Genomic DNA, 23214 nt, shown 5'->3' with positions numbered 1-23214 from the left:
ATATTATAATCTCTGTTTTACCATGGCTTGAGATAAAGACGCATCGGAGAATTGTTTAAACCAAAATTCTGAATTCACCCAAAAGCAATTGCATGAATAAACAACACTTATAGTGATGAATAGGCACTGATTCCCATTGGAATTCCTCAAAACACCATGATAGAGAATCTGAAGATCCTTATTTTCTGTAGAGCCCCCTCATTTCTTACTAACATTTCATAGCCTGTGACAGTGCTTAGGCAGCCAGACCCCAGGGTAGCCTTCCCTGAACAGCCTCATTCAGTTTCATTCATCAATGATTGCTTATTGGGTGAAACTGCACATGAACTTATTAAGCAGCAATTGTACTAATGTTCATTATGCAGGTTACACTATATGATTTTTCAATTGGTTTCATGGTTTTTTACTTATTAAGAGTAAGGAAATGCATAATAATAATCTATATGTACCTACATACTGTAATACCATGTAGAGTTTTTAATAAATATTCTTCACACACATGCATACACACGTGCACACACACCCGCACACACAGACTATAGAGAGCGCAGTCTAAGAATAGCAGCAACTAGATTGCCGAGAAAACAACCATGCCTTTGCTGGACTGAGTCCTGGTGAAAGTAGTGCAGTCTCTATAAAATGAAATAGGCCTACCTCCGCTTTATATGATAAAGAGAAAGTTCAGAAGTTCTCAGAACAGACATTCAGCAAGTAATGTTACAGAAATGACATTGGACAAACCACTGGACCCAATCAGCCCAGAGGGGAGACAGCTCAAAAGTTAATATTGTATTTCACTAAGGACCTCATTCTTTCAGTTACCATGTGATGTAGACATACAATAGAACACTATAATATTATGTATTATGGTAGAGCACCACACTGCAATCAGTTTGTCTCTGGTATGTTCCTATGTAAATACCAGTCCTTGAATTACATGGTGGCCACACGTCATTGCCGTGGATGCCCTGCATTTTGGCCTTAATGCACTTTTAAAAATAAGTACCTGCACGGCAAAAAAGATGTTGCTCTTCCTCCTGTAAATAATGCTTTTCACTGCACGTTAAATTAGCATTGTTTGACACCTGCCTCATGCTCATGCTAGTAAGCTTTTTCGTCATGCTGGCAAGCATTCACCCATTCACGGCAACCACCCACTGTTGTGTATAGGCTAACACCACCTATAACACAACCACACCACTGCTGTGTATAGGCTAACAGCACCTATAACACAACCACACCACTGCTGTGTATAGGCTAACAGCACCTATAACACAACCACACCACTGTTGTGTATAGGCTAACACTACCTATAACACAACCACAGCACTGCTGTGTATAGGCTAACACTACCTATAACACAACCACACCACTGCTGTGTATAGGCTAACACCACCTATAACCCAAGCACTTCCACGTGAGAAAGCAGTGTTCCAAATCTTGTTGTCAAATGACAATTTTCAAATGGTCACTTATTTAGCTACATAGCTATATTAAGTAGGCTACTGTTGATAAACAACCGTTTACTCTGAGAAGCATTAGCGCTCCTTCAGTGATCAAATGTAGCTATCAATAAGCATTACCATTCCGTTATAAAAGCCTTATAAATTGCATGTGCCAAATTATAGCCAAAACAGTTTAGAGTATCTATGAAGATTGACATTTCAGGCCTCAACCAGTTAATACTGGCACGCGTGTGGAAAAGCTTAGGCAGGAAAATAATTAAATGAGTATTGATTGAATTTAAAGGCATATTTAAACCATTAACAATTAGCGTTCATTCAATTATTTTTGACGGAATTGTTTTACTTTTGTATAGTACTGTACCTATATAAATATAAGGATAAATATTAGATTTCACTCCATGAAATCTTTGCCTCTTTTAAGTCCAAAACTTGCCCTAAATTTGTGAAATATTAGCCTTGAATTATACTAATCTTTGTTTGTTTTTTCTACATTAATAATTATAGATTAAATATAATTACAGGACCAAATATAATTGCATTCCCAAAAACTAGAATCAACAAGTGTTGTCAATATTATACTTCAAGGTTGGTACAATGACTTGCAAGGGCATGAAATGCAGTACATTGTGCAATAACTGTGTTCACATCTAAGCACACTTAAAACCAACATATTGGTTCATAACAGATTATGAGATAATAGATTATTATAAACTGAAGATGTGAATGTATGAGATGAGTGATACAATGAGGAATGACAGCATCACTGCATACGCACATAGCCAGCCCATCCCTCTACTTCTTTGGTTATGAGGCAAAGGTGCATATTCATTATGATGTCATGCAGGCAGGTTCCAGTCCATGCATGCTGAACTACATGATCTACAACGTGTTTATCTGCCTCGGAGTTCCCTGGTAGTCAGAGGGTGTGCGTGTGTCTGTGTCTGTGTGTATGCCTGTATGAGTACGTATGTGTGTGTGTGCGTGCATGTGTGTGAGAGAGAGAGAGACATGGTCATGTTATACAATGAACTGTGCATATGGAGGATGTAATGAGGATGCCCCACTGATGATCAGTCCTCTAGAGGTGATGAGGGAAATATGGATGAGCAGCAATCGTTTAACCTGGCAGCACATTGCCTAACTGATTGAACTGTGACAGTCTCAGCTGTCCTACTAAAAGCCTATTACAGGTCTCACTGTGGCAGCACACTGGTTCAATTGTCTCACTCAAAAACATACCGTACCGACTAAATGACAAGTCCTTCTGTGGCAGACTGTCCACACTGTCTCAGTGTCTTAACGGTTACTTTAAGAACATTACAATTACTGACTGGCCTCACTCAGCATACTGACTGATCGAACGGCCTCACTAATCCCGCTTTGATATCACACTGACTGGCCTCACTTGGACAGAACCAGTTTCTGTCAGTAACTGGTCTCACTGTGGAAGGGCACTGACTGATGGCATGCCTGATCTCCATGTGACAGCACACGGACTAGCCGACTGGTCTCATTGTCACATTCACACTTCACAGATTGTTGTCAGTATAAACTCAACACCACACAGATGCCCTGCGTAGCTGATGTGATTCTCGGCATTGCTGTGCAGAGGCTATATTTTCACCTGAGAAATAAAATGTAGCTCAGTAACTGTGATCAGCCCCTCACTCCAGCCAGTTTACAAAAAGTGGCATGGGCCGCCCATGACACCAAACTGGGTCTGCGGGCACATCCTTTGTGCTCACCTCACAAACAAGGACACGGACATAATGCCCCCATAGATGTTAGGAAAATTGCAAGATTACGGCAGGAGGTTGAGTGCTTTGGTTATCAACAACAACAGCCGATGTAATTTTCCACACTCACAAATGCATTTGGCTCATTAACTGCAATTTCGGTGGCATATTTTGATGAGCAGCCCATGATTTAAAACTACAAATGAACTCTTGTTCATCTTCAATCAGGGGGCCGAAGCCAGCCAGCCAGAGACTGAATGTGACATGTGAACACACATGTTGGTGTTTTGCCTGTTTAAACACTATGTGTTTGTCAGTTATCAAAATAAATTAGAATGCAGTATTCTGAGGTGAAGTCTGTCTATACAGTGGTACTTCAGAACAATAACCTAGTCTATCGATGTCCCTTGGGACATTTTAATTTAACACACAGATTAAGGAGACTTCAGTGGTCTTTAAAAAAACAAATTACAAGTCTAACTTCATGGCTACTAAGCACCTCAGAAAAGAGTTGAGAAATGGGAAAATATTAGTCATATTCTGAGAAATAATGTTCTATAGGGCTTAGAGACTATTATGTACATTCATGTACATTCAGAGTTTTGGAGAAAGTTGGAAAGAGGCATAAACATAAAAGTAAACATTGATGGGAAACTCAATAACCAGGGAGGGGAATGATGCCATCTCATCCTGAAATCCAAGCCGGTCTAGTTCACAAAATCCAGGCTTTGTAAACAATACTTATTCTAACTAGAAGTGACACTGTATCTCACTGCAAACCGCTGCCCGGAATGAACAGGCTTCCTATGTGTTTACCGTTAGCTATGTGGTGACACCCAGGGACTGGCTCTATGCTGTGAACCGCTGCTGATGCCAGGGTGGGGTGGGGGGGGGGGGGGGGGGGGGGGTGGCTGATCTCCAGACGCTTCTCACAGCTCTGTGTTTGACTCGTCCTGGTGACTAGGTGCTGAATTGGTTATGAGGGGCTTGTCGGCTACATGCGTGGCATCACGTACCTTCAATAGGCCAACTGCCAGTTCCTTAGGGGATCAGCAGTCAATGCTAACAGTTGCTCAACAGGTGCAGGAGAAATAACTATTATTATCCTGATTGTTGAAGCCACCTGGCTGAACCAGCCCTTGAAGGTGAGGGAGACTCTCTTGACAGTTAAGAATGGGAAGAAGGCACAGCTCACTGTTTGTGTTTAATGTCTAGAACATACTGTCACCTATAACAAAGAGTCAAAGACAAAAGCACGTACCATGTCCCATCAGTGTCATTTCAGCACGTAGCTACACTGACATCAGTCTGTCTGGTCAGGAGTGCAAGGACACGTTCACCACCACTGAAAGTGTTGGCTGATTTTAAAAAAATCATTGGCTGATTGGAAAAACCATCTCAGGCATGTTACCCAAGAAGGAACAATAACTGTAGTTATACAATAACTGCAATACGCACTAATCCTAATGGTAATACAAATAGTTAATTTGATTGCCTATGAATGAATCAAGCTGCACCACACCCACTGATAATATAGTTGGCACAGTCAAGCTAAATGTGAATAGGTCAACCGCAGTCGCTAAAATTGGTTTTAAAATACATAAACGGACAAGGCCATCCCACAGATAATTTTTTTTGTCTGTGCTTGCGTACAACAGTTACCACATAGCAACCTAGTTAGATGTATACCAAAATTGACACTTAATGGATTTTCTTAGATTATAACTGGGAATAGGCATCATTAGGTACAATTTATTATAAAGGGACTAAACATGAGTTAACTAGCTTACATATTAGGTAATGCCTTTAACTATCTGGCTTCTATCTATTCTATTCTAATCTATTCATGACTGCAAACAAAAATACTGTAATGTCCAATAATAGACAATATTAGAAGGTGAATCAGGTTTACAAATTGGTGTCAACCTGTCTTTGCTAGTAGTATAGCTGTCTGTGCAGATTGATTATGCTGCAATATAGAAATGGAACTGAAATAAAATTATACAGAAGACTAAGATTGGATATAAATGGGTGAATAAACTATTAAATAAAATCAAAAAATTTTACAGGAATGTTCAAAGACAGAAGTAGGAACAACTACAAGATAATGATGCTGCTGTTACCACAGTGTGCTACAGTACATAAAATGAGCTCCCATATCCAGACAGAGAATGTGATGAATTTTAATTATATTTTCGTTTCATTTTCCAGAAGTCCCCAGAAACCATGGCTTTGGGATTTCCCAGAGAGGAATCTTACAGAAAATGGTGCAAACATTTCCACTTGATCATGTACAGGAACCTGCCACACATCTGACTATTACAACAACATTCCTTACAGGAAAGGCACATCCCAGCACAATTATGTGGAATCAAAGTCATAAACCTGTTACTGATTAACACCATATTTCACCTACATCTGTATTATCACACTGTGAGAGAGAAGGTTCAGTTGTTTTTTTACAGCCAGCATACATGCACAACTACAGTATCAGTTACATAGAAAAAGTATACACTCAGTATGTGAAGAACACAGCGTTCCTGGATGCAGCAGGAAGTGGTCTATGAACAAAAAAATTCAAATAATGCTACAGTGCTGTCCACACAGACATGACTGGTACTGTGTCATATGAACTAACTGCAGGTACACGATCCTCTGTCATGATTTTTTTTTGGGGGGATGGGGGGCGCAAACAACTCCGTCCTACTTTCCCACCGTCTCGGCCCACAGGTAGTCTTTCTGAAAAACAACTACTGTTTCATCCAACAGGTTACGACAGTGACTGAAAAACAGGAAAAATCTGCGCTCTCTTTCCTGTGCATTAACCCTGTTTGGCTGACATAGAGGACAAAGCTCAGGACAGTGCAGGAAATCAGTTTTTCCTTTTCCTCATTGTCTTTTCTGCCACAGAAAAAAAGAGCGGGGTGATTACATCATAAGGGCTGTAATCACTGAGGGTATTTACCCCATTATGTGCACACAAATTGGCCCAAGGGACAAACACATTACCCCCCCCCCCCATTTAAACACATACATATTGTGACAGCTTGCCTAATGTGAGCACTCATGAGATTAATAAGGTACGCCTACACTTTTGGGCCACAATCTACTATACAGATCTTCAGCGAAGAAGCTTTCCAAAGCAAACAGCCTCCTTGGGTGTTTTTAGTAAACTTTAAGCAGCCAAACAATTGCCCCGTATTTTATTTCTGAATGCAAGCGAAATGTTAAGATAATTCCATGTGCCAATGACTTCAATTCACAGAGGGTCCGAGAAGCGCTTTAAACACAGGAAACGATCATCAACACACAACCGCGAAACACAGCGCTGGAGTTGCTAAGATTGTGGTATAGTCACCCTCCCACCTGATCTGCACAGGATGCTACTGTGTCTGTCCATCTGTGCTCAGAGGAAGTCAACACAACCCACATGCAAGTGTGCTGACGTCAATGGGAGCCCAAAAGCAGCAGCTGACAGGAACACCTCCCCCCCCCCCCCCCCCGCGCACGGGCCCAGGCGAAGCAGCGCCGACACACAATGAAACCTCTGTCGCAGGCCGCCACGTCTGCTGTCGCGCTTCAAACAGTAAACACAGGGGCCCTCTCTCACACCCGCCGAAGACCCCGCATTCCTCCGCACCTAATGAAGTCATTAACGGAGCATCCCGCTCTGACCGCGGGGCACGTCTCAGACACACGACCCGAAGGAAAGGACCTCGATCCGAACCGAACTGCCACGCCGACAGTTTTTTGAGCCCCAGACTTTCCCGCCATTTGAGATGCCCCATCGTATTCCCAGAACCCCCATCACTGCACGGTGCTCCGCTGATTTAGAGCTGACACCCACATGTCTTGTGAAGTGTGTGCTACCAACCGTCACTTCTTTTCACTTGGCAGTCCATTAGTCGAGCTGCGTCATCGACTTGACAAAGGACCGCATTTAATGTATTGTGCAACTATGTCATTAGCCCCCTTTTTCCCCCATTTCATTCAATTCAATGCTACTGCTTGGTAAACAATGACAGTGAACAATCGCACCGGAATGAGATATTGCGTATTTTGGCTATGCTGACTGCCCAGGACCAGAACCTATGGTGTCGTGTTTGCTTTAAACTCAACTGTACGCACTGTACTGTACAACACACATTTGCCGCGTTCCCATATCTGTGACTCACCAATGCTACAAGCTTCTTTGAATTCACTATATCGTTCCCAGGGGCGTTTTAAGGTCATTGTGAACGTTTTCGTTTTAAATAAGTGAGAGAGATTGGGAGTGCAGGCGATGAGTGGTCAGCCCTTCAATGGACCATTTCCTCCAGTCATGAAAAGAGGACAGAAGACTAAATACAGACTGGTCCTAGCTCAGCGCAGCCAGCCTAATTACAGTGTTAGATGAAGTCCAACACTACAGATGAGTGATGAGGGAGGGTTATGAGTTCAAGTGTGTAGACAGTCACGTAGAGCTCTACTGGTCTGGAGCGGGTACTGAGGCACAAACAAACGTTCACGTTATCACAAAACATAGCTCAACAAATATTAGAAAAGCTGATATTTATAGGGCAAACTTTTTTGGGGGATGAATTTTTAAGGTTAACTTAAAAACAAGACAAGAAGCAATATTCTCAATGTCTTCAGGTGTATTCTTGGATGTGCCCAAGGGTAAACAGTAGTAAAGGCAATGGGCTTACCTGGCAGACAGACTTTGGTGAGAGGTGGCTGGCTGGCTGCAGGTGACCTCCTGTGGAGACACACACACAGATGGACAGTTACAACACCACATACCCAGGCTTGAACACTGGAAAAGTCTACCTGATACAAACTACACTGAGCACACACTCACAAACGATGTGAAAGTGCCAACAGATGCCCAAACAAGTACAATAATGTTGTTCCTTCTGTATATTGAGGACTCTCGGCTCAGCTTTTGATTGCAACTGGCCATGACTTTGCATCAGAGATCCTCTGTAATCCACTGGAGAACTGTGACTCACTCAGTTTAAACATACATAGGCACGTACACACACGTGTACAGTACTCGAGCAATCAGGCACGTACACAAGTAGTCAAACTTTTATAAACACAGACGTAAAAAAACTGAATACAGAGACAAAGCACCCCCACAGCTCTCCCTGTTCTATTATAGCTCAGGACATGCTAAACAAGAATAAAACAAATATTGCAATTATTATTTTGCAGAGAAATTACTCTCCCATAAAACTGAAAATGTAAGGAATACAGGCATCAGGCATTTCAGGAAATACGATGCAATTGTGAGATTTTTAGCCTCTTTGTTCAGGCTACAATGCTAATGGGGTTTATCAGGCCCATTTATTTGTTTTATCTAATACATGCATTTATATAATAAGGCATGACAGAATAGCTATACAATTGAATAAGAATAATATTATTTTGATCCTTTAGGTAAATGTTCTTTTTTACTAACCATGTATTATATTATTGAGTAATGTGCCAGAACAGCCAGCTGCCTATAAGAAGCAAACCATTATAATGAGAGGACCATGGCTGTGATGAGCCAATGGATCTACAACACCTTGCTTTGAATAAAGGGATACAAAGAGCTTTCACTTACATTGCTTTTTATCTCAGTATCAGCCAGATATCACTGGATACCAGTCTGACCCTTGGACAAGATTTTTTTAAACCGCCACAGTTAAAATCTAAAAGCACCAGCCAAACATTGTTTCAAAAGGGGGGAAATGTTACAAATCACTAGACTGAATTTGTAATAGAATGATGGGAAGAATTATACTTAAATGTCCCATTGCTCCAGATTTCTAGCATTAGGGCCCTTTTCTTCTTAAAGAATAAACAAGTATGCATTGGAACTTTACTTTCCTCTGGGGTCCTCAATGCACTTTTCCCTGGGTTTGATTTCCACTGTACGTCGCTCTGGATAAGAGTGTCTGCTAAATGCCTGTAATGTAATGTAATGCATTTAAAAAGAGGGAGTTCTGGCGCCCCTGAACTAGCCCACAAATGGCAGAAGATATAATAAGTGACACAAAAAAGAAAGGGGCGAGAGAGAGACTGAGAAATATATAGAGAGACACTATTGTGCGTTGACCCCTGGGACAAGCACACTTTGCAATACCAGCTTGGCAATAGTACCAAGTTCCATATTTGGACAGACTGGCCTCATAGATAAACGATTGCATTTGCTGAACACTGGTAAAATGAGATTAAACCAAAAAAATAAAATGCTAGCACTTGCTGAGCACAGACCTTCACCCTCAGTATTTATTGTACTTCCCTAATTTCCCAAGTTGAGAAATGCCATCTCCACTGCTGCTACACAGTACCATCATATATTACAGGTCCTGGCTGAGAAGACAAAACTGGCAGCACAGTACAACTGTCATAAAATGAGAAACAGTCTGCTGACCTAATAAAAAAAACCCCACACATAAATTCTACTTCTACTTTTTGTTTTGTTTAGAAATACACAGGAAAGAGGATATTCTTAATTAATTAATAATATCAGACAGTGAATCCCTGTATCCTTGAATTAGCTAATGAATGTACTTAGCATTTAAAGTCTTTAAAATAACATACATTTACCCCAGCAAAGTTATAAACGGAAAATGAAGGAGCTTCCTGTGTGCAGTGTGATTTTCTTCTCACTAAATCATGGTCTGAAATGCATTCACAATTCAGCATTCCAAAAATCTATAAACAATCTATTCTGTACTAATCAGCACCCCCATTGTTGTGAATGCTTCAATGAGGCGCAGATTGCTGACTGTGTATACTATGGTGCTCCGAAACAAAGTCAGCATTTGCTTGTTCCTTATTTTGTAACATGTTCTCTGTATTTTGGAAATACACATACTACAAGAAATAAGGTAACGTCAGTATCGTTTTCACAACAAATTTCCAACGGACCAAACGCATAATAGTTTTTCATTATAAAAATGTGCTAACACTGAGAAACGTTGACAGAATGTCAATTTTCTGTCCAGAATGTTAATTTTTGGTGATACTGTCCACAGAACTAAAAGGGAATTTGTCTAGTATTGTGACCAGGCTCCATTGTATTTCTAAATGCTCCAGCCACAGCTACAATAATCTGTATCCAGTCAAAAACAGAATATATTTAGAAAACAGAAAAAAAAGCTTCCAATTTCACTGTGTTTCAACTGCTGTAACTTTGTTTTAGTAATATTTGGAGTAATACTGATAATACTGGTAATACTAATACTCTTGGGAAACAAAAAGGGTTACCTTCCAAAAGAGACCAGGATTAAGCATTATATTTTGGGTATGTCATTTTAAAGCTTGTTTCAAGAAAAGGGGCGATACTTAAGGGGTTAATCCAACTGATCTGAGGCTGGTATGAAATGGTATGAGGATGAAAACCTTTCTTTCATCCTCATGTTTCATATGTTTTGTAAGTACAATTATATCCATACTATATTTGCAACCTCTTCCTGGTGAAGTAATTGTCTATGAAAATAATCTTAAAGCACCTAAAACCCTTTTTTCCAATGCACATCACCTCGCCTCCAACTTAAAAAAAATTCCATACAAAAAATACCACTGCCTGCTCACCAGTACAAAACATTGGGAAGCCTGTCCTCTAGTGGTCAATATAAAAACCACCACTGACTGGCCTAAATGTCCAATATGTCCAGATAATATTATATTCCCAGTATCACAAAAAAACACATTTCTTGACAGAGTACTTAAGGACTAACAGGTAACTCACAAATAAACATAAAATACTTTCTAATCCCAATCAAACAAGATTCAATTTAATGGCCCACCTGAGCATTGTGAATTACAAGCAGTTTGAATGAAAGCGAATACACTCAAGGTTCCCAAATACCATAACAGAGAACACACAAAACATTTACTTAAATGTAAACTTATCAGTTGCAATTCAAATTAACCTCAAAAATCCTTGAGGCATTTACCTGTTGGAGGAACATTGTACGTTGGTCAGCACGGTGAAGTTGTTCCTCACACTACGAAGACTTGCAAGTACCTAGAAAACAATTGGTATAATGATTGATGAAAAATGCCTGGAAGAGTATCAAGGAAAATTTTTTTATACAGATGACTCATCCCATAGGTTGAGAGTCAAATACCTGAGCAAAAGGCGTCACAATCAGGTCATCTCCATGACTGCAAATAAAAAACACATGGCATCACTCACAATTACAAGCTAAAACTTAAGACAGACGGGAATGAGACAGTGGTATTCTATACATTTCCACACCATAAATGGAAAAAATGCATTCAACCCATGCAAGAATATCTGAAATCCAAAGTTCATAAATGTGAGAATTATCTGGTACTGTTTCCCACGACTTTAGCACTGTTAGTTTACATTAGATAAACTGATTTATTCAACAGTTTTTCTTACATAACCAAGGGTGACCACTTTAAATTCATTATGGTCATAAAGATACAGAGAGACAGATCACCAGGCCATTTATACTACGCAAATGAGAGAGGGACGGACACACAGTCCTGTTCAGAGCAAATGTAGCCATCTTTACACAGTATGTAATCTAGTTTAAACATAGTGTAAATGTTTGAGGGACACTCGTTATCTCCTCGGCCTGTGCTGTGGTTGAGCCAATCGGGCCTCGGCGTGGGACTTACAGCTCGGAGGTGACTGAGGAGTTGCGTGACATGGACTTGGGGGAGAGGTCATAGTCGCTGTCAGAGCGGTACAGGAAGGACTCTCGCCGCTGGTTGTGTCCGGGGAAGTTGGTGTGCAGGACCAGGCCTGAACCCGGAGAGGCTTGGGGGTCCAGCGGACTGCAGCTGGTGGACGGGCCATTCTCCACATCGAAGCTGAGACACAGACAGGGCACACACTCACAATCCTCCCCATGTTTATCCATACTGTGTGCTGCACCATGATTTTGTAGGCTATATATTCAGAATGGAGGAGCCACGAAAATTCCACTATACCTAATATTACGGTCTCCATCAGTCATTGCGTTATCGCATGATCTGCATTCCTTATGCAGAAAAAAGAGCCAAAATTCTGGGGAAAATAACACTGGGTTTTGTATAAAAGCAGATATTCCAAGGTCTTTTTTTAAAGATTACTACAATCGATTACCCAAATTTCAACCACAACAAAATAATTAGGCCTGCTCTTGTTTCTTTGAGCCAATGTCTGACATTTTATCATAATATTTATCCAGCCATTGGTAGCACTGTGAGATTCAAAGAGAAAGCCCTTTCATTTCCATGAAAAAGACAAGAACAAGATGGTCACACTCTAGCTAGCGTGCTCAACATGAATAAGTTAAAGCAGAAAGCCAAAACATTATTTCTATTTTATGTCATCCCACGAATCCCGCTATTTCATTCCGCATCTGTTGCTAATCATAACATTACGAGCGACAGGCCTACATGTATCGTATTATTGAGTCGGCATATTGTGGCAAAAATGATCATCATATAAGTGCAGTATAAATTACTGCAGATTTTGAAATGTATTCCAAAGAAACAGCATACAAAATGCTTTAGCATGACTGCTGTTCTATGTCATTGAGGACAGAACAGTTTGAACAGTTTGGACGATGTGACAGCCATAATCTGTAATTTCACATTGTTTCTATTGTCAACAGGATGTGTGGGTATACCTATATGATAAATAGGCCACATTTCTAATTCCTGCACAGAGCAAAAGCATGCACAATTACCACCTAAACTGCCGGCATATGATTTCGTAATTAAAGCAAACAAAATTGTCTTTGAAATGAGGAGCCTTATTATTTAAAAAAAGAAAAAACTTTTGAGGCCTCATAACGACTAGAGATCGTATGAGAGATATTACTGCATGTGGCACATACAGCACTGGCACAAATGACTGCAATATTTTGCAATAAGTTCTTTTTTTGGAAAAATAAATGAAAAATCCAAACCTCATGAAACAAAATTGAAGAAATAAGAAGAATTTGTGTTAAACAAGCAATGTTAACCTAATTATGATCACATAATGTCCTTACCACTCATTGTCAAGAAGATAACGGTTTCAAATACATTTTTACAATTGAAAATGGCTCTGAGAAACAGAAGGGCACAGATCAAAGTCAGAGTCCAAGCCAAATCTTTTATGATATACACTCAGTCAGCACTTTAGGTATTTATTGGACGTATCTTTTAGACTTAAGTCTTCTGTTGCTGTAGCCTATCCGCTTAGAGGTTTGACGCATTGTGTGTTCAGAGATGCTCTTCTGCATACCACAATGCGTGGTTCGTTGTGTTACTGTCACCTTCCTGTCAGCTTTGACCAGTCTGGCCATACTCCTTTGACCTCTCTCATTAACAAGGTGTTTCCACCCACAGAACTGCTGCACACTGGATGTTTTTTGTTTTCCGCACCATTCTCAGAAAACTCTAGAGACTGTTGTGCATGAAAATCCCAGAACATCAGCAGTTTCAGGGATACTCAAACCACCCTGGCTGGCACCAACTTTCAACCCATTCTGATAGTTGATGTAAACTGAAGGTGCTGACCTGTATCTGCATGATTTTATGCATTTCACTGCTACCACAGGATCGGCTGATTAGATAATCGCATGAATAAGAATGTGTACAGGTGTTTCTAATAAACTGCTCAGTAAGTGCAGATTAAATATGTTCATCAGATGAGAAATCTGGATTATATTGTGAGTTAGAAAGCCAAACAGGATTTATCCACTGTTCTCTTTTCACCAGAGAAGGCTGTGATGTCTTGATGCTCTGTGATGTATCATGGTAAAAACCTCATACAGGACCCTCTGCAGCTGGATCAGGCCCTGACAGATTTCTGGCCTGTAACGGGCCCCAGCTCACTCAGCCAAGGGAGAAGTCAGCCCTCAAATTCTGACCCCTGGCCCCTGACCCCTGTCCCATGCATGCCTGCTCTGTGGTTAGTGTCCATAATCTCCAAAAACACATTAAGTACAAAGCTGAGGTCCCATCTCAGCCTGCCCTGTCATGTTCTCATGGCGATGAATCACAGGCCCCTCATCTGTCCTGTCCTGTACTCTTATGGGATGGCGGATGGCCTCCATGGAAACTGAGTAAGCAGAGGGACAGAGTAAGGGTATTCAGTCCCTCCAAAGTATGGATAATAAGCAGCTGCAGGAAGAGATTAAGAGAGTTGTTAGTCATACAGTCACAGGACTGGGCTGAAAGCTTTAAGATATAAGATGGCAGCTTGAGAAGGAAACTAACTGTCTATAGTGGAGCAATAACAGCAAGGACGGACTCCATGCAGGGCCACTCATTTGGGTCCAGTGCACAAGAGTCTGAGGTTCCTGTTTCAGCAACAAGTAGCTTGACTGAAGCAGTGCCACAATAAGTCAGGACTTATAGCAGGCATTAAACATGTTTAAGGGAAGAAAGAGTTTGGAGTGCCAGGAATTCAGCAAGAAAAAAGCAGCTAGTTTTAACTTCCATGCACTGCGCCCTGTCTACATTTTTCCCTTTTTTTCCCTAAATGGCTCTGGTTCATCAGCCCCCTCTGAAATAAAAGCATGCGCATTGAGCCCCCTCTAAAAATACAAACATGTGCACAGCAGGCCAAAAAAAGCAAAAAACACAAAAAGCTTAAGGAACTGAACAGAAGCTGTGAGGCCCAGCGGCCAGTGGTGGCCGGATGTGAGCCTGCGTCTGTCTCAGGCCAGTTACAGTACAGCGCTTATGCAGGTGTGAACAAAACCCAGTAACAGCAACAGGACAAACTGAAACACCATCAAAATATCAAAATAACTGGGTTCCTTTAAAACACGCTTACATGTGTGGGACAGTAATCTGCCTTGATTGTGGACAAAGTAAGCTCACTTGGACTTGGAAGCTAAACCTGAGTAGCGGCAGGAGAAACGGCAGAAGGACATCATGCATCATTGTTGTCTCTCTACACTAAGAGCTGGTAGGGATGGAGAAAAGGCATTACTGTGGCATTATGAGAATAAACAGGACAAAAGCTCTACTTTAGAAGCCTTTCTATGGCTTGGCTATTTATGGTGAGGGTTATTTTTCCATTACAGGGTCTGAGCTGCGTAGCTTCACCAAAGCCGGTTACTTCAGGCCAGATATTACAGTAAGCTACAGTCTCTCCTCTACCATGTGTGTGTGTGTGTGTGTGTGTGAGCATGCGCGTGAGTGCATGCACACGCATGCATGTCTCTGCGGGTCTGAGACTGTGTGTGGATGCATGCGTGTGCATGTTTGTGTGGGTGTGACTGCCTGTGTAACTGGAAGTTAAATTAACCAACTCGTAACCCAAATGTTTTCAAAACTTCAGGCCTCATCATATCTCAAAAATCACAAATACTATACCCCTTTACTTATTTTCACAAAATCTGCAGCGGGAGGTGGTCCAACATATGAGTCACCTGCGTCCCCTACATGACTTCAGCACTCTTCTGTATTTGAACTGCTTCAAATCAAATAAACCATCTTGCAATAAAAATATTTATATTTGATTTGTGCATTTCACAACAAATCCGTCTCACAGGGAGACTATCTCTGTTGACATTTGGGCTGGTGAGAAACATCCACAACCTGCAAACGCACATAGGAGTACAATATGTCACAAGAGAAGCTCTATGCACACACACACCCACACACACGCATACACACAGACACACACGCACATACTGTATGACATGTTCAGTTTCACAAATGTACAGTAAAACGTCTAGAGCGCATGCATATTCCCACAGGTAACCAAGTTCCTGCAGTCAACAGAGTAAGTCAACATTGTCCCTGGTGAAAGTCATAATTGCCTTGTTTCTTCAGAGCCCAAGGGTATCCAACATTTTTTGTAAGTCAGTAACTGTTTGCACAGAAAACTTTTAAATAAGGACTCAGTGTTTATTTTTTCATGATTTTGTTTAATCATTTTTTCAACCTGGAACCTCATGATCTGTCATAATCAGATGAGATTTGAAAATATCCTAATTCAGTGCAATCAAAATAAGTTGTCTGGTGCAGTACTTCCACATCGACGTTAAGCGTACTTTGTATATGCTAGACAAGGTATACACGATATGTTTAAATGGAGGATATTAAAAGAAACAAAAAGGGTAAACAAAGTTCATCTGTTGTATGCAAGCATATGGTATCCCATTGCAATACAACATCCTGACTATTACACTTATTAAATGCAAAAACTTATAATGTAAAATGTAAAAAAAAAAAGCTTATAATGATCAAGAATGATCTACACCGTACATCTGCTCACAAACATCACCAAGCTAGACCAAAATTAAAGAAAGAATGGTTCCAGCTAACAGGCTCACCAAAGGCTTGACGGTCCTTTGATGAAACAAAAGTGTACAAGAGTACAACTTTCGCAAAAGTGTACTGAACTTGGGGAAGAGTTTGGAGAACAGGAAGGCGATAGGGAGAGCTGACCTGGGGTTGCAGTTGCAGATTCTCTTGATCACTTCTTCACTGAAGTCAAAGTGGACTCTACTTTTGTGACAAGGAGACCTCCGAATCATTGCCCCGAGACAGCTATCTGCAATGCATGGCACTGGTGTCTGTCTTACTCCCGATTACAAATAAGCCTTCAGACCAAAGCCACTTCCCCTCTGTGGATCAACGTAGAGAGGCAGGGCTCATGGGCAGACCTGGAATGGAACTAGGGAATGGATTCACTTCCCTATAAGAGTCTACATGCAGGAGTACAGACGTAAAGCCGAAAGCACACAGCGAGCGAGTTGAAATGTTTGTCGCGGGACACTGATCGCATTCAGCTGGTGTTGTCTGTGTCATAACAGGAATCAACCAGCGCTGGGAGAAAGAGCCAAGCGCCCAAAACACAATTAAAAAAAAGGTGAAAGGTGGTGTTCATTAACAATATTTAAAAATCTTTTTTCACTTTCCTAAATCCGTTAATGTACAATCTTTTTTTTTCATAACGTATTATTGTGCTTTTCTTGTTGAACTAGCATGCAAGCAGACATGAGGAAATGTTCACAATTTTATGTACAGGAAACAAAATGCTACAATTAGCTTAAATAGACGAGAGCAGTGGTTCCCAAACTCGGTCCTGGGGCCCCCCGGTGTATGCTGGTTAAAAACTATGCGGTTAATAACTAAGACTTTTAGCATTTGCAAATCCCTTTAGCACACACGAAACTAATAACACAGCCAATCATTGGCCATGTAAATTTGTTTAAGCTAAAAGGTTTTGCATGTACTAAATGTCTTAGTAAATCAGTCCATATGTATTTGGACAGTGGTACAATTTCTGTTCTTTCGGGTCTGTATGCCAGTACATCTGATATGAAATTAAACATCGGATTTGATAAACATATACAATGAAACAATGAATATGAGGTTAAAGCTATTTAAAACTTTCCCATCTGTTTATAATTACTCAGGTGTATTCAATAATGTCCATAGTGTGGTTATAAGAAAGCTTTCAGTATATCTAGTCTTGATTCTCGTTTTCGATTCATTGCTGTTTGCCAACATGAGGACCAGGGTTGTGCCACTGACAGTCAAGGCAGCCATTATGAGGCTGAGGAATAAGGAAAAAAAACTGTCAGGGATATACACCAAACAATATGCTTACCAAAATAAATGGTTTGGAACATGATTAAGAAGAAAGAGAACACTGGTGATCACTGTCAGCAGAAGATTTCACAAACTATCCACTAGGGGGGCAGCCAGTAGCGCAGTGGTTAAGGTACATGACTGGGACCCGCAAGGTCGTGGTTCAATAAAATCTGCACAGCTGTTGGACCTTTAACCCCACATTGCCCTAGGGGGGACTGTCTCCTGCGTAATCTAATGAACTGTAAGTCGCTTTGGATAAAAGTGCCAGGCAAATAAGATGTAATGTAAATATCCAAATGCAAATCACCAGTTAGCCGCAAAAACAGGATCGCCAGGTTACAGCTTGCCTAACAGAGCCTACAGAGTTCTGAAAAAGGTCTTGTGGACAGAGGAGACCTAGAGTGACTAGTATGAGAGTATGGCAGGAGTAAAGTGTGGAGGCTAAAAGGAACTGTCCAAGAAACAAAGCACCCCCTCCACATCTGTGAAACATGGCGTTAGGTGGTGTTATAGTTTTGACATGTACTGTATGGCTGCCACAGGTGCAGGCTCACTCGCCTTCATTGATAAGTGTGAAGAAGCATCTGATCAGCTGAAGTTAAAGGAAAACACCAACATTTTGTGAAATATACCTTACCCAGACTTCATTTTCGCGCATTCATGCATTCACTGGCTCAATTTCCATGTTAACATAAAGACTTGAAGCTAAGTCAGTAGCCTACCTCCTTCAAAGTGAAGAAATACACCTTACAACAGTCTTATTTACACTAGGTATAACGTGTATTATTTTTCCTGCACGTGTATTTCAAATACACATGATACCTCGCGTAAGTAAGACAGTTGCTGTAAGGTGTATTTCTTCACTTTGAGGTAGGCAACTGACTCCTATAGGCTTCAATGTGGGACAATAATCTGCACACTCAAATCTTTCTTAATATTAAAATTACCTTCATATTCATATATATAGAGAGCTGCTTGTATTCTGCAGATAATACTTTTTATCTGGAAAAACTCCAGTTCTTAGTCTCTCGAAAAGGGACTCTGAACAGTAATGGTCCAATCAACCCAGTAATGACAGTCTATAAACAAACTAATGCAATAATCAAGTCTGACGAAATAGACAGTAACCATATAAATAGCATGGGTACATAAACAGAGCACTCTGGAATGGGGCCCTCTAATCAAAAGTTGACTTTGTAATGTCATTCATTTTCTGCTTTAAAACCTCAAAATATGTGCCTGCAGGACATGGGACTGAAAGTTCACTGCAAGAATAATAATAATGAAAAAACAACAGCAAAACATGTGGTGGCATTATGTATGGGGTGATCCTATTTTTATGTCATATATCGATAGTCCCTCGATAGTTCTATGGGAAGACAACATGGTTCCTGGCAGTCCAATAGCAGGATGCGTGTGTAGAATGGGGATGCCTGGCTAATAGCTATGTGCGAACGTAACAGGATTAAGTACTCCAATGAGGAGTGACATGTATTTAGCTGCAGTGTGTACATAACCTTGGTTTTTCAGGCAGTGGGTTTGGTAGTAGAATACGATTGTCACTCCCCTTCATAACCACACTGTGTGTGAATGTAACAGGATTAAGCACTCCGATGAGGAGCTGCAGAGTGTACTGTAGGTACTCACGCTTTGGTTAGGACAACCATATTCTACAGCCAAAATTACTGTTTGAAAAACCAAGATACTGACTACCGAATTTCAGTGCAGATGCGGTTAGTCTACGCTGTGTGTACCAAAACTCCAACTAGTTATTCATTGATGTACTGTAGGCTTTCACATGAGTCCTGCCTCAGGAAAGGAAAATTGTGGTCGTTTTGAGAGACATTATAGCTAATGCGTATTTGGGCAGGGGAGGGGAAACAAAATAAGCACTGAAAACCACAAGGAACAAAAAGATAGATAATGTTATTTATGAAGTTCACTAACTTAGCTAGCTAGTGGAAATTGCTATCTCTGTTATCTTTTGCACAAAAATAAAGTGGCTACAAAAGCACTGATGTGTGTAATATTTTGAGGACAGACTTCCACATTGTGAAAGTCTTGTTACATTAGACTATGTAAGGTAGCCTATGAAGAAAGACATTGTATTGATATTATTTACAGTTTATTATAGCACTGAATAAATAGATGCTTCTGAATAAATAGATGCTTCTGGATAGTTCAGCTAAAAAGCAAATACAAAATACTGTCAAAACAGGATATGGTCTTTAGCACCTTTGGTCTGAGGTCCAAATTGCTATTATGATTACTCTCCTGAAGTAGCAGTTAGTTTCACCCATGTCTGCGGTTGGGGCTGCTGACAGGTGATCCCACCTCTCCCAGAAGGTCCAGGAGCCTTTGGAGAATTTATCACTTGTACCCTGATGCCCGGGAGTAGGCAGAAATCCCCTGCACATCAGCAGCCTGCCCAACAGGCAGAAGAGAAGTTTAGAAATTTGCATTATCCTGTCGCAAAATAACAAACAGTCGCCAATTAAGGAACCGAAAAATGTGGGGGTTGCGTGTGGTGGTTGCAAGTCATTTGCAGACTAAACCATGCATCATTTTTGCAAGGGTGGGATGTCTGACATGCTGAATTAGGATGGGAATTGGATAGGCTCAGTGTCATGTTCAGCCCCATGATGGATGCCAAATTTAAAAAAGAAAGAAAACTATCATAGTTACAATAAGCATTACTATGGTACTGACGTTATCCACAGTCATTACGAAATTGGGAAGTGGGGTGACTCCGGTTCCCATACTCCCCATTCAAGTCAATCTATTCTGCTCTGCTGTAATGTGTAGCCTATATATCCGTATTCACTCCTGTTGCTGAATTCGGTAGTCATTCTCAAAAACTGGCAGTGGGGACATGGCCTTAGAAATCCAGAGACCAGAGAGACGGCATCCAACCGCAAGGGGCAAGTGAAAATTGTGACTAAGAGAGTAATATCATCCCATACATACAGTTGAGTATCGACAATCTTCGATACTCATACTGAATGGACCTTCTGCCCTCCTCTGCACTGATCCAGGACTGTCCACCAGAGGGAGCCTGGCACTGCATGCCATTTCTGTGCTCTCTCATAGCAGTTACAGAGTCTACCAAGCCATGTGAAACCTTGTGTGGTGGCCCTGGTGGCAGGCACATTCTCCACATTCCTGTATGTGACTGAGTGACCGTTGTACAGCACTCACTCACTCTAATGGCCTGCCATTAACACACATTCCCTCGGCCGGTCACACAGCTAATACTGCGCCGAACCTGCCCACAATGTGCTGATGCTGTTGCTATGGCAGGAGCTTCATAGGGTTCAAAATCCCAACGTCACAGACACTTCAGCCACTTCTTTGTGTCATGTCAACGGGCTTATTGTTCATCATGAAATTTCAGAATTTACCAAACGCTGTTATCCAGAGCGACATACAATCGGTGCACACAGCTGGATAGTTACTGATGGAATTCCAGTTAAGTACATCGCTCAAGGATACAACAACCAGAGACCCAAGCTGCAGCTATACGGTCCAAAGTTTGGTAACCAATGTTTAGAATAATTCAATTAAAGAGAGTGGGTCAGAGATACTCATTCACAAAGCGTGGTGAATTCAGGAGAACCAGAGCATTGGATAGCCCCTTTGCAGTGATGCTGCCCAGATGTCTTGTCTCCTTAAGTCTTCTATCAACACACCGCCTGAGCCACACTCCTCCACAATCTCACCTCTCTATTTCTCAACATCACAGAACCAGCAAGAGGCTGGGGAGGGAAGATTTGTTTAAGGGCTTTGATGAGGGCATGCGTGCTATGTCTCCCTGGTTAAGAAAGCAAACAAGCATTGTTTGCCAGATAAAATAAACTACCATTTATCAAAAAGACAGAGGAGAGCAAGAAGGTAGGAGGGAAGAGAGAGTGGGAGTGATAACTACAGTGACAACACTTCTGTCACACTTGTTTTTAATTACCCCCATTGGGGGGTAAAAAGCTTATGGCACCATTAACAAGAATCCTCAATAAAGCAGGCTGCACCTTTCAACACAATGTCTTCATTTTCTCCCGGGTCTACACAGGCTCAGACAAATGGCTGGTGAGAAAAACATGAATTTGACAACTCGATACACCTCAGTACACTGAAAACTCACTCACTGACCACATTTCAATTAAGACAATATGGCTGCTTGTAACTGATAAATAATTATGGCTAAGCCATTCCTAATGTTTTTCTTTACACAGGAGAGTCCAATCTGCGCACTGAAGATTCGTAGCACTAGAGGGCAATACTCGGCTTAAAGACACAAGGCTTGTAATGTTACGTCTATACACTAGGTGGCCATCTAAACCTCAGTAAACATTTAAAGTGCTTCTGCTTAAATTAGGATAAAATGAGGTCAGTGTTACTCAACAAATTGAACAGTAGACACTACTCATGGGACAACTCGGCAAAACCAAGAAAGAATTACATCAAATTGACTGTACAAAATTACTTTCCTGATTTTTGTTCTGCGAAGAAATCAATTTAATATGATATAGTGCCCTTCAGAGCTGGACTGTCAGAGTGCCTCGTGTTTTCATTGGAAACAGAGCCAGCATATATTGTAACAGGACTAGAGCAGGCCAGGAGAGGGCAGTAAGGGCCCATTCTGCTTATGTTCACTAAATGTGGACAGTCTAGTGTGAGGTACTCCCTGTGCCACACCTTCCCAGTGACCCTCCAACCAACCTATACCCAAAAATATCACAGTGGATTTCCTGATTTGAAATTTGTGCCCTAAAATCATCAAGTATTACATTTAAAACAAAAATGCAAGCTACAAGTAGAGCCCTGTATATAAATAACATAAGAGTGACAGAGGGAGAGAGAGAGCACCTCAGCACCATAACAGAAAGGCGTTTAGATACAACTTGATAGCCTACATTGCACTATTTTATGTGGCAGAGGCCCTTATCCTGGTCAACTTGCATACAATACCTTATGGTTTGCATTATTTTTACACGACTTATATTTTGTTCGCTGGTTCTACAAGTGAGGTTTACTGAAGCAATACTGAACACACTAAAGGGAACAACAGCCGCTTTTTTCAGGGAACTGAAACTGAAACCTGAACAGCAGTGTAAAACCACCACTGCCAACAGTTCCCATATAAGGACTTGGAACTGCAAGTTAGCCTTGAGCAAAGCTGGTTTCATTTCTGATTTCCCGACTCAGAGCATAATACCGAGTTGAGACTACACGATTCTTGCCCTCATTTTCCACCCGCCGACTGTTTGGAGATAGCCGACAAAAGCCCCAGATCAAAAGCAAATCTGCACATGCTCTGCGCTCACAAATCGGCGCTCAAAGATGCCGATGCATCGCAGAGAGATATCAGGCAGGGTAAAAATCAGGAAATCAGACAAACTCTGTAGTGTGAAAAGTGTTGTCACTGACAATGAGAGCAGCAACGAAATACAGCCAATCAGAGCGCAAGACAC

General features: G+C 41.2%; 1 protein-coding gene across 3 annotated transcripts in view; it reads right to left on the bottom strand.

Annotated features, from left to right (window-relative positions):
* The window catches only part of pde4ba (phosphodiesterase 4B, cAMP-specific a), a 109529-nt gene that overhangs the window by 24630 nt on the left and 61685 nt on the right, over positions 1–23214 (bottom strand). For 2 of the 3 annotated variants that reach the window (XM_061239519.1, XM_061239520.1), the window contains 4 exons: positions 11831–12025; positions 11311–11347; positions 11137–11207; positions 7891–7940 (listed from right to left, as the gene is read on the bottom strand). In XM_061239519.1, the coding sequence (XP_061095503.1) occupies positions 7891–7940; positions 11137–11207; positions 11311–11347; positions 11831–12025 (353 nt within the window). Of the gene's footprint in view, positions 1–7890; positions 7941–11136; positions 11208–11310; positions 11348–11830; positions 12026–16594; positions 16751–23214 lie in introns of those variants that run through there. The other variant, XM_061239521.1, reaches the window with a different exon arrangement.

Source organism: Conger conger, chromosome 4 (genome assembly GCF_963514075.1).
Source record: "Conger conger chromosome 4, fConCon1.1, whole genome shotgun sequence".
NCBI classification, from domain to species: domain Eukaryota; kingdom Metazoa; phylum Chordata; class Actinopteri; order Anguilliformes; family Congridae; genus Conger; species Conger conger.
The sequence above is the reverse complement of the archived record's forward strand: the minus strand, read 5'-3'. Positions and strand labels throughout refer to the sequence as shown.